General features: G+C 43.2%; 1 protein-coding gene across 1 annotated transcript in view; it reads left to right on the forward strand.

The window, feature by feature from the left end:
• Window positions 1-12,806, forward strand: part of PRKN (parkin RBR E3 ubiquitin protein ligase) — a 1,140,411-nt gene that overhangs the window by 363,456 nt on the left and 764,149 nt on the right. The window contains exon 3 of the mRNA XM_081044895.1: window positions 7,598-7,838. Coding sequence (XP_080901021.1) covers window positions 7,598-7,838 — 241 coding nt within the window. The remainder of the gene's footprint in view (window positions 1-7,597; window positions 7,839-12,806) is intronic.

Raw genomic sequence — 12,806 nt, forward strand, 5'->3', positions numbered from 1 at the left:
GAAATGATGTAAGCATTTTGTCTGATGAGGTAGAGCTTCACAGACTTAGAGGTAAAAATGAATGAAGAATATGGAAGACTGAAGATAACAGCCTACTTTAAAGAGCACAGAAGATATTGATGCCTGTGGATTGATCCATTTGCTTATAAAATGGAACTGGTGGGAGGTCCTGTCCAACATGACACTTGTGTCATGAACTCAGGGAGGTGGAAAGGCCCAATGGGTATTTTTGAAAGAGCACTGGGCTTAGAGACAGAAAATCTGGCTGCAGAGCCTGGTTATGTGTCACGTTTGGGTGGAAACGTCTGCTCCCCTTGGCAGTGACCCCCACGGTTCGCACGCGCCTCCGGGCAAACGTAGGTGGACTGAGTGTTAAGAACGAGGTCCCAACAGCAGATACTGTAGCTGCGTCGTTAGAAGGCGTCGGCATCTTTTCTTCAAGATGGAGCTGTCTGGTCCCAGAGGGAACCCCATGCAAGTGCGTGCAGGGCCAGGCGACGCGTGCTGTCGTCTTGGGGCGCTGGGATCCGCAGGGGAGCTGCCCCAACACAGCCGGGGCTGGCACGGCCTCCGGGCCGCGAGGCCTGGCTGCCCAAGGCGCCGTCTTCTCCTTTGTCCCCACGCTTGGACCCGCGTTTGTCTGGAACTGGACAGGTTCTTACTGCTGCTTTAATGAAATTCTTCCCAATGTTCCCTTGTTGCCTTGAGGCTGTCGCAGCCCCAGTGGCCGCCCTCTAGTGTTTGACTTTCCTGGAGTCTGCTGCTCTCCTGAGCTCCCCGTGTCCCTAGGACGCAGCCTGTTGGTCACCAGGCCCCCAGCCTGGGTCTGCTCTGCCTGCTGCCCCCTCCTCTCAGCCCCCCACGCGGAGCTGGCGCGCGTGGGGGCGTCGGGGAGGCCTCAGCCTGGGCTCCCACCTTGGCTTCCCACGCGGGACCTGGTGACCTAGAACCTGTCCCAAAGTCCTCTGTGGCTCACCTTCGTCTTCTGCCAAGTGGACATGGCACGACCTAGAACAACAAGTCACGTCGCGAGGCAGTTACTTGCGCCAGGAGCACTTGTCCCGGCTTTACACCCGCTCCCTTGTGGGCGGTGAGGGCGCCTCCTCAGGACTGTGGGGCTTACACAGCCCATCACATCGGGGGACCTTGTAGCACCGTCCGGAGGTCAGTTAGAGGTCATGAGTAGTATGGACTTGTGTCACTTTTATTACTAATGGAATTGTTATTGTTACCGCACATGAAACTCTTTGTTAGTAATGTGACATTATTACATGTTTCTGCAGCTCATTATTAATCGTTTTAGAGATTGTCTAACCCTTCTTTAAGTATTGGAAAGCAATCCAATAACGTTTCAAGCCCCAGTGGTTTGTTTGTTTGCTTGTTTTTGTTAGAGTAGCATTACTTATTTTTACAAAGTCTAAAATTTAAGAATACTGTATATATATAATATATGTATATATAATATGTATGTATAGTATATATAATATATACATAAATATATATGTGTGTGTATATATATATATTATATACTATGTATTACTGTGGGAACAGAACCCCAGAAAGCAGTTTCCAGGCTCTCGGCCTCACATAGAAAGGTGCTGGCTCGGGTAGTAAATGGCCATCAACTGTGATTGGATGGCCATCAGCTGTGGCTAGTTGGCCGTCAGCTGTAACCAGTGAGCCATTGGCCACTAATATAACTGCTGTGGCTACGCTAGCAGAAAAATGGGGGCTAGCAAGAAGATGGTGGCTGAGGTAGCAAAAACGGATTGCAGAGGCGGATGCCGCCAGCGAGAATACAGTGATATGACTCCCCTATCTATGGCTCCGTGGGTGTTCCTTTTTGGCCTCACCATGTCCTGCGTTCTTATGTGGGGAGCGGGAGCAGAGACCCCGCAGGCCACCCCGCCGGACGGCCCGCACGGCAATTACCATTTTTTAGTTCACAGAAAGCTGAACTTTTACCAGAATAATTGTCACATGTATAGATTCTACTTTGTACCTGTTCTAAGTACGATTGTGGGAATGGAGCCACCAAACAGGATTTTGAGTCTTTACTGAGGTGCAAGTGAGGGACCCATCCTCTTCAGTTTTCAAAACTCCTACACGTTGGTGACGATATGAACAACCCTGCATTGAGTTAATGCTGGGGTCAGGGTCTGCCATCTGTATGTTTCCTTAAATCTCCAGAGCAGTCTTCCAATTCATACTGTGATTGCCCATGACAGATGTAGAAACTGAAGCTTAGGGAACACAAGTAATTTGTCCCAAATCATATGGCTAATAAATTACATCTCTTTGGCTTTAAATTCCATGTTCTTTCTTCCACGGTCTTCTGGTTCCCCATGAAGCACCTTAGGTATTGAACTTACGACTGTTTATATTTGTTCATTTATGTATTCTTGCCTCTCCCACCCCCAGTCATTCACCTTTTCAATTCATAGACCTCTTTTCTGCATCTGCTAGTTTCAAAGCTCTGTGTGAGGTATTTGGTAAACAAAATCAGACATGTGACCCCACCTCTGCTCTCCAGAACTTCTGAATGAAGTCAGAAGGTCAGATATTGCATACATACTGCCCAGGGTCTGACCACTGCAGTGAGAAGAGCATGGCGGGCGGAGATACTTAGGGTCCAGATGGGAAAGAAAGCACTGCTTTGATCTGGGAGGATCTCAGGCAACACCTGAGCCCTAAACATGGAGAGGAATTTTACCTGCCTGAGTTCTTGGGCCCCGCTTAAAAGAACACAGGTGGATAAAAGCCGCAGGAGGTGTTAGGATGCTAATTCTGAAGGAGGACGTGGGGAAGCGAGTGTCCTCACGTGCCAGCCTTGGAGTGCACTCATGTCCTGAATTCAGTTTGTTTGGATGATTCAGGCTGAAGGCTGTGGCAGTTTCTAGCATGCTGGCTGAACACGGGTGTGGCCACATGTAACAATGGAATGCCTTAGTCCAATTGGAATGGAAAATAGAGTATTGTCAGCCATTACTGCTTCATGAACAACCACAAAACCTCAGCCATCCATAATCAGCATCTTTTTGCCATGTGTCTCCAGGGCAGCTGGGGGTCTGGGCCGCAGCCTGCTTTCAGCAGGAAGGCTTGCTCAAGCAGTGGGAACAGCTCAACTAGGCATGGGCTCAGGTCTGTGCCATATGTGCATTTTGGGGCCCTGGCTGAGGAGGCGGGGACCAGCCAGGGTGCTCTGATGGACAGGGTACTGGCGTGCATGCATTCCAAGGCCCTGGTTCAAGCACATCTGCTAAAAAAGTCAAGGGCAGGAGGAGTGGAGATGAGGGCATGTTTTTGAAGAACAGTCTAACCTGCCACGTACACAATGGAACAGAGGTGAAGGAGCTAAAAATCCTAGGACAGTTGATCTAGAAAGGAGACAAGTCTAAGCATGCTCATTAGAAGACGATGCTGAGATGTTAGGTCCTTTTAGTAAGTAATAGGGGGACACGTTGGAACGGTTATGTGGCACATGCCACCGATTCTTATATGGAATGGATTGCAAGACGAGACAGGAGGTCAGGGAGTTGTTGTACAGATGGGGTCCTAAAACGGAGAGGTGACAGTTGGGATGGAAGGAGCGGAAGATGTATAATGTATTTCTGAGTCAGAATCAGTCACTCTTGGCACCTTGCTGGTGTGACAGTAGGAAGGAGGAGCCCAAGATGGTGATTCTGTCAAAGCTCTCAGAAAACATGGGCGGGTAATCAGAGTTGTGGGTGCCAGGGCTTGCCACCTGCGCCATGTGGGGGACGATGGTATGTTGACAGAAATAGGGAAGCCACGTAGGGGTTGGACAGGGGTGGAACAGGGGGCCGAGCATGGCTGACTAACCAGTGACTACTGCTGAGTAGTAGTAGGAGGAGGAGGAGGAGCTGCCCTGGGGAGAGACGCAGAGCTGTGAGGGCATGTGGCATAGGGCAAGCTTGTCGATGTGCAGAAGTCTGGGGCACGCTTTGGAGAAGAGGTGCTATGGAGGAGACACTGTCCCATGAAGTGAGGCTGCCGGACCCTGAGCCCGCTAGATGGGGCCAGAACAGAGACCACCTCCTGTAAATCACCTCTGAGTGACCCTCTCTGGTGCTGCAGGCGTATTGGCTCCTGGAAGAGACCTTTGCCTGCCCTGGGGCAGGCATGTAAGGTGGTTTCCCCTCACCTGCAGTGGGACACACCCCAATAAACCTATCCATCCTGGCCTGTCCTATGTAATTCTTTAGCTACTGGGCACAGGGCACAGAATATCCAGGCTGTCTTACCAGCTTCCAAAACACGCCTCCTATGCAGGTTCCCTTAAGACACTCTTTTTTAAAATTTACTGGGGTGACATTAGTTAGTACAATTATATAGGTTTCAAATGTACATTTCTATGATACGTCATCTATATATTGCATAGTGTGCTCACCACCCAGAGTCAGTTCTCCTGCCATCATCATAGATTTAACCCTCTTTTCCGTCTTCTACCACCTCCCTTCCCCTTTCCTTTCTGGGAACCACTAGACTATTGTCTGTGTCTATGAGTGTCTGTTTCTTTGTCTTCATTTGTTGCTTTCAGTTTAATATCCCACATATGAGTGAAGTCATAAGGTCCTTTTCTGTCTATTTCCCTTAGCATGATTATCTCTCGGTCCATCCATGTTGTCACAATGGCACTGTTTCATCTTTTCTTACGGCAGAATAGTATTCCATTGTGTATATATCCCACAACTTCTTTATCCATTCATCTATTGAAGGACACTTTGGTTATTTCCATGTCTTGGCCACTGTGAATAATGTTGCAGTGAACATCGGAGCACATACATCTTTACGGATAAATGTTTTCAGATTTTGGGGGTAGATACCCAAGAGAGGAATTGCCTGGTCATATGGTAATTCTATTCGTAATTTTTTGAGGAAACTCCATGCTCTTTTCCATAGTGGCTGTACTAATTTACATTCCAGTCGTGTATGAGGGTTCCCTTTTCTCCACAACCTTTTCAACATGTTGTTTTCTTGATAGTCGTTCTAGCAGGTGTGAGATGATATCTCATTGTGGTTTTGATTAGAATTTTCCAATAGCTATTGAAGTTCAGCATCTTTTCATATATCTGTTGCCTATCTGTATGTCTTCCTGGGAGAAATATCTGTCCAGGTCCTCTGCCCATTTTTAATTGGCTTATTTGTTTTATTGTTGAGTTGTACAAGTTCTTTATGTTTTTCAGATATTAGCCCCTTATTGGAGGTATTGTTTGCAAATATCTCCTCCCATTTGGTTGGTTGCCTCTTATTCTTGTTGATTGTTTCTTTTGCTGTGCAGATTTTTTTTAGTTTGATATAGTCCTATTCATTTATTTTTGCTTTTACTTCCCTTGCCCTCTTGTCAAATTCATAAAATCATCTCTGAATCCAAGGTCCATAAGTTTAGTACCCATGAAGTCCTCACCAGAGCAATCAAGCAAGAGAAAGAAATAAAAGGCATCCAAACTGGGAACGAAGAAGTAAAATTGTCACTTTTTGCAGACTACATGATTCTTTATATAGAAAACCCTAAGGATTCCACCAAAAAACTATTAGAAACAATAAATGAATACAGTAAAGTTGCAGAATACAAAAATCAATGTACAAAAATCCATTGCACAAAAATCCATTGCATTCCTATATACTAACAATGAAATTTCAGAAAAAGAAATGAAAAAAAAAAACAATTCCTTGTGCAATTGCAACTAAAATACTAAAATACCTAGGAATAAACTTAACCAAGGATATAAAGGACCTATAAACTGTAAGACATTATAAAAAGAAATTGAAGAAGACACAAAGAAATGGAAAGATATTCTGCGTTCGTGGGTTGGAAGAATCAACATAGTTAATATGGTCATATTACCCAAAGCAATATACAGATTTAATGCAATCTCCATCAAAATCCCAATGGCATTTTTTTTAAAGAAATAGAACAAAAAATCACCAGATTTGTATGGAATCACAAAAGACCCTGAATAGCCAAAGCAATCATAAGAAAAAAGAACAAGGCTGGAGGTATCACACTCCCCGAGTTCAATTTGTACTACAGGGCAACGATAATCAAAATAGCATGGTATTGGCAGAAAACCACACACAGACTGATGAAATAGAACTGAAAACCCAGAAATAAACCCACATACTTATATAATGTGGGCAGATAATTTTCAACATAGGAACCAAAACCACACAACGGAGAAAAGAAAGCCTCCTCAATAAATGGTAGTTGAAAAATTGGAAAGCCAGGTGCAAAAGAATGAAAGTAGGCTGCTGTCACCAAATGTCAAACTTAACTCAAAATGGATCAAAGACCTATGTACAAGACCAGAAACAATAAATTTCATAGAAGAAAGCATAGGTACTTATGGCACTGATACACTCTTGATGTAAGGCTGGAGTTGCTGCCTTTTCCTCCAGTCTCTCAGGCCCCCAGAAACCAGTGAGAATGGCACTTATGCCCAGAGGGTGTCCCAGTGTCCTAGCGGAGGGGAGGAGGCAGACAGCAGCCGCTGCCAACGTCAGTCTCCCTCATGTGATAAGAAGGCAGGGGAGTAGTGGGTGGGAGTGGGGCACCATGCATTGTGTGTAGAGTTCTCATTGTGATTTGCAGTGGGGGTTCTTTAAACATTCCTAAAACAAGGGAGAATGGCAGCAGGTAGATTGAAGACATTGAGATTCGGAAATGTGTTGAGAGAGCGAGGTCCCCACTCCATGGGAGGATGGTGCCAGGCTCACGAGTGACCGTCTTTGTCTAGTAGATTCCCAAACTGGGATTTGATGTAAGGCAGTCTAGTTTTGTCCTAGCAAATAATTTCACTTCTACCTTTAATTCTACTCAATTGGAAAGTCTCCCGTTGATACACATCACTGCAGATGCAGAACAGTTTTGTAAATGTGTGCTGTTCTTTCCTGTGAAACTGGTTAAAATGGGGCCTGGCTCCTGCGGTCGCACGAGTGTGTTGTTGACCAGTTTCCCCATGGGTTTGGGGTGGGGGTGGGAGGGATGTGTTTACTAGTGTCGTGGGGGGTGTATGTGGAGTCAGCCATAACACACTTATTTTAAATTCTAGAGAAAAATGCCTACCCTGTAATTGACAATAACCATCCCCCTGTGCTATTTAAACACAGACATGAATGCCAGTATTTAAAGTTGAGAATTATAAGGACATCTCATTTCTGAAGTAAAACAGTTTTAAAAGAATTTTACTTTTCACTGTGCTTGTGTATGCAGCATAGTGCATTTTGTGTGTGTCTGTGTGTTTTGTTTTTTTCTGTCCACGAGGGTTCATGTCCCTTTGACTATTACTTTCCTTTTTTGTTGTTGTGCCCCATTTGGCCCACATTTCCATTTCTGGCCGTTTCCTGTTGCTTGTGTGACAGACACGTGCGTGAGTACTGTGGCCCTGCAGGCAGGGTGAGTACCCCACCTGATCCTTCACATGTCGCTTTCCATTACGTTCAGTGACTGCACGCGGACACTGTTCACAGACAGAGTTTAGAAGCGTTTGCACACTCTAGAACTAGAGGCAGTGCCACTCCACTGTGTGTCTTCATGCTTACATGTTGTTGTATGTTTTCCTTTGCGTCCACACAGAGCTGTGACCTGGATCAGCAAAGCATCGTTCATGTTGTGCTGAGACCCGGGACAAGAGGCCCAGCTGTAAACACAGCTGGCGGGAACAACCCACAGACCACTGTGAGGGGCTCTGCCAGGGAGCCTGAGAGCTTGACTCGTGTGGACTTCAGCAGCTCCGTCCTCCCCACTGACTCAGTGGGCCTGGCTGTTATTCTGCACGATGACAGAGAGAATGCTGCCCCACACGCTGGAAAGCCAGGTACTTACAATGACTGCTTATCACTGATAAAGTGCTGTGTATACTAAAGTCGGATTGGAGAAAGGCGTCACTAGGTATGTACTCAGTTCACGATGAGTTCTGAACCACTAGAAGGAGCTTCTTAGGTATAAAGTTTGAGGTGGTACATATAAGAAGCCCAATGAATTTGGTAAGTACAGGGTTTTCATATTAAGAAGGGCTGGAGACATAAGGGTTGGAGACAGTGTGCGGATGACCAGTGGGTTTTTTTGAGGAGCTGGGATTGGTGGGGACGTTTGATGGTCTCTGCTGGGGTCTAATATATGATGAAGGTACAGCTACATTTCTCTCAACTTTGGCTTTTCCTTTCTTCTATTTCTTATTTTCTCACAATACATTTCATTGATTATATTTCTGATGATGTAGAGAAAAATCTAAAGAGCAGAAAAGAACTTTAGAGGTAATTTTAGTCATTTGCAGGTTCCAAGGAAACTGAATAGCGTGCCAATAACATAAATTGTGTGAAAAGTTCTTCCTTCTGCCTGTGCTACACCCCGTTTCAAACATGCTTTTCTTTGGCAAGGATGGAGATCCCTTTGTTATTTTGACAGTATTAATATGTTTCCTGTAGTCTTTTATTCTCCAGTCTAAATAGTGAAAGGATTATTTTTGACTGTGCGTGATGGAAAACACAAAGTAATAACAATGACTCTACAAGGTAGAAGCTTATTTCTCCCCCACATGCAATAAGTGAGGACATGGGCATAGGCGGTTCTAGACTAGTATGGCTTTCACAGCCTTAGAGAGTTCTGGAACCAGCAACATGGAGACCAAAATACTATGAATGACACATTATATATATATATATATATATATATATATATATATATATATATATATATATATATATGATTTAAAGCATAGATGACATTGAGGGAAAAAAGGAAAATTTATTTTCTAGGGTCAAGTGTAAAAGTAGAAAAAGACAGCTGTCTAAATGGAGGAATGGGTAAGTCCAGGATTTGTACTCTGGTTTTTTGTATGTACTTTATCTCATTAAGGACAGGATATTCATCCAGTTGACTATAGTTTCCCCTCAACTCTCCTAGAAAAGCAGTGATAAATGTTTACTAAATTATTCAAAATTATAAATGTAGTAAGCCTTTTGTCAGAATTTCTCTGTATTTAACTTTTAGAACTAATCCTTTATTTAAAATTATTTAGAGAAAATGGACTTCACCTTTTAAAATATCTTGGTAATTTTACTGTTTGAATGAATGTAATACCTTGAATGGCCTCATTAGGAATGACCTTGGGCAAATGCCATGCTTATCTGATCATTTTCCTTTAATCAAAATGGCAGTTTAGAGTTCCTAGGGCAGTGATTCATGGACTCCAGTGTGTGGAAAAACTGCTGTGGGCGCCTGTCCCTTTCTCATTCTAGGACCCAGACTTGCGATTCAGTTGGCCAGGAGTAGAGGTCCTGGGGCCGATCTCACTGAAAAGTCTGCCCTACAGCCGAGGTTTCCCAGCCTTCCAGACGTGCCCTCAACCAGGTGGGGCGGGCAGGCGCGGAGATACGGGGACAGACCAAGTCTGCATGGCAGCCAGAGCGGCCCACATTTACCATTGTTACATGTTACACACCCAAAATATGCTTCATTTGGGGAAAAAAATCCCTGGTTACAAAATGTTTAAACACCTCTGCCTTAAATATAGAAATTTAAGAGAAATAAACCCACTTTCTTCATGTTTCCAGGATGCTCAAATTAGAGAAGACATTAGGTGATGTCTGAATGTGGGAGGGTCCTCAAGTGTGAATAGCTGGGCTGTAACCACAAAAGCAGCGGAAACAAATCAGAACTTCTGAAACCCGACAACATGTTTTTTGGGTATTTATAGAAGGGAGAGGATTAGTGGGCAATATGAGGGGTGATCTCGTGGTAGACATTAATAGACAATTATTCTGTTCATACTTAGACTCTAAGGCGTGTTGTGTTATGATTTCTGAGAGGAAGTCAAAGAACTGACCCGAGCCTTTGAAGCCTTCTCTAGAGCAGTGGTTCTCGAGCTACAGTGTGTCAGAGTCACCTGAGGGCTGGGCCCTGCCCAGTCAGCCTGGGGTCAGGGCTGGGATCTGCATTTCTAACAAGCTCTCAGGTCATCCTGAAAATGTGCTTCTAGGAGCCAGGCTTTGAGTAGCACTGTCCTAAATAGCAAGAACTTACATTGTTTAAAACATGGTGAACGTGTAAGTTATATTATTTTATAAACATTAGAATAAGAACATTGTGTAGGCTATTCACAGGCTCCATGGTACCTACGGGTGAACTAAGGTCATGTGTTATGTTTGTGTGTCCTTAATGTGGCACCACCATTTATGGCCTCCTGACCCTCAGATGATGCAGCTATTGGACCTCGAAGAAAAATAGGAGTAGTGTCTAATGTTTGTCATACGGTGAGTCGACCTCTGAAACAAACAGTGAATACCCACTCTGTGACAGGCACGATTCTAGATGCTGGGAAGTAGCAGGAAATAGAAACAGAAAGAATGCCTAGCCAAGAATCTCATTCTACTTGGGAAGAAGATAATAAAGAAACGGCTAACTAGAATTGTCCTCTGGTGAGCAGTTTAGCAGAATAAAGGGAATAGAGAGTGGAGAAGAGTTGATCCTTTGTATAGGGCGTAAGAAGGCCTGTCTAATGAAGTGACATTTGAGGAGAGCTTCCATTCAGGGACCTCAGGCAAAGAAGGAGGTCAGCCTGAGGATGCGAGGCAGGCCCATGCTTGGAACACAAAGAGGCAGCGTGGCTGGGGTGGGGGGAGTGAAACAGGAGGAGGGCAAGTCAGAGAGGGGTCAGGTTGGAGGCAGGTTGTGGAGGGTCTTGTATGCCCTAGAATTTATCCTGCTGAGAAGGGGAACCACTGCGGGAGTTTTGAGTGATGGAGTGAAATGGTCTGACTCAGGGAGGTTTCACCTTGGCTGCTTGTAAATAAACTGCAGGAGGCCAGTATGGGTGGAGCATGACTGGTTTTGCAAATGATAGAAATACCGTTACCCCCTAGCATCAGGAACTAGTGGTTGTAATAATAGTCACCACCTGTGGGTGCTGCCATGAATCTGACACTATATTGAGTGCTGCTTCTATAGGATGCCTTATTTATTGCTTTACAAGCCCCATAAAGTAGACAATAGGACTATCCTCCTTAAAGATGGGAAATAGCATCAGACCATTTGAGGAACTGATTCAGGCAAGGTAAGACTTTACCAAGGGTTGTCTCACTCCAGAGCTTGTGTTTGAGGCACCCACTCGTCTGTACTCCTCTAAATATAGATGTCAGAAGCAATGAATACGTTTTTTACATCTCCTCTAGACATTTTGGTTATAAAGTAGACATGGTCTGACAATAGGTCATTTGAAGAATTATGTTAATAGTTAATTTCAGACAAGTAGTCAAAATTTACAACTCAACTTTTACATCGCATGGTATACTATATTTTCATAAGTTTTTGGTTTTTAAAAATAAAACTTTTGTTACTTTATCTAGTTCTTTCAAGTCTTATTGCCCTGCTTACTAAGAAAGCATTTTATTCGTATTGAAGAACGTTTTACTGTAAAATGGAAATATTCTTCCTAAATTAAAGAGACTGCTTTTGATGAAACATTACATGCTGGGGTAAATTATTGAAATATAACTCAAAAACATAAAAGAGAAAAAAAATAAAATTATACAAATTTGAAGAAAATTAAAAATAAATGACCTCTGCCACTCCTTATAAACATTGTACTAGAAATCCAAGCTAATGCAATACGGCAAGAAAGGGAAGTAAAAGGACTACAGATTGGGAAGAAGATGTAAGCTGTTTTTGTTCTCAGATGACATGATTTTCTAGGTAGAAAATCTGAAAGAATAGACAAAAAACTCCTGGAACTAATGTCAAGGGTGTAGGACGCAAGGTTAATATAGAAAGTCAATTGTTTTTTTAAGTACCAGCAATGAACAAGGACAATTTGAGATTAAAAACACAATTCCATTTACATCAGCACCCCCAAAATGAAAAATTCAGATATAAAACTGGTAAAATATGTACATGATCTCCATGAAGAAAGTTACGTAACTCTGATAAAAGAAAGCAGAGAACTATTAGGTTGGTGCAAAAGTAATTGCAGTTTTTACATTTAGTTTTAACCTTTTAAACCACCATTACTTTTGCACCAACCTAATAAATAAATAAATGGAGAGACATTCCATGTTTGTGGAGAAGAAGACTCAATATTATCAAAATGTCTACTTCCCAATTTGATCTAAATGATTGCAATGGAAACCTCAGCAAATTATTGCGTGCATGTTGATAAACTGATTCTAAAGTTTACACAGGGAGACAAAAACCCGGAACAGGCAGCACAGTATTGAAAGAGAAAAACAAAGTCAGACCATTGATGCTATCTAATGGACCCACTATAAAGCTACAATAGTCAAGCCAGTGTCACATTGGTGAAAGAATAGACAAATAGATAAATGGAATACAACATAAAGCCCAGAAATAAACCCACAAACTATGGTCATCTGATCTTTGACAAAGGAGAAAAGATAATATGGTAGAGAACAGATTGTCTCTTCAACAAATGGTGTTGGATCGACTGAATGTAGACATCGACTCATACTCTTCACAAAAATTAACTCAAAATAGATCCTGTACCTAAATGTAAAACACAAGCTACGGAACTCCTAGAATATAACGTAGGAGAAAACCTAGATGACCTTGAGTATGGTGAAGGCTTTTTAGATGCAACATCAAAGTCATGATCCATGAAACAAATAATAAGCTGGACTTCACTGAAAGGAACGGTTTCTCCCCTGTGAAAGACAAGCCACAAATTGCAAGAAAATATTTGTAAAAGACATCTGATGAAGGACTGTTATCCAAAAATATACAAGGAACTCTTAAAACGCATCAATAAAATGAACAACCCAGTTAAAAGATA

This window comes from Rhinolophus hipposideros, assembly GCF_964194185.1.
Source record: "Rhinolophus hipposideros genome assembly, chromosome: 3".
Lineage (NCBI taxonomy): Eukaryota > Metazoa > Chordata > Mammalia > Chiroptera > Rhinolophidae > Rhinolophus > Rhinolophus hipposideros.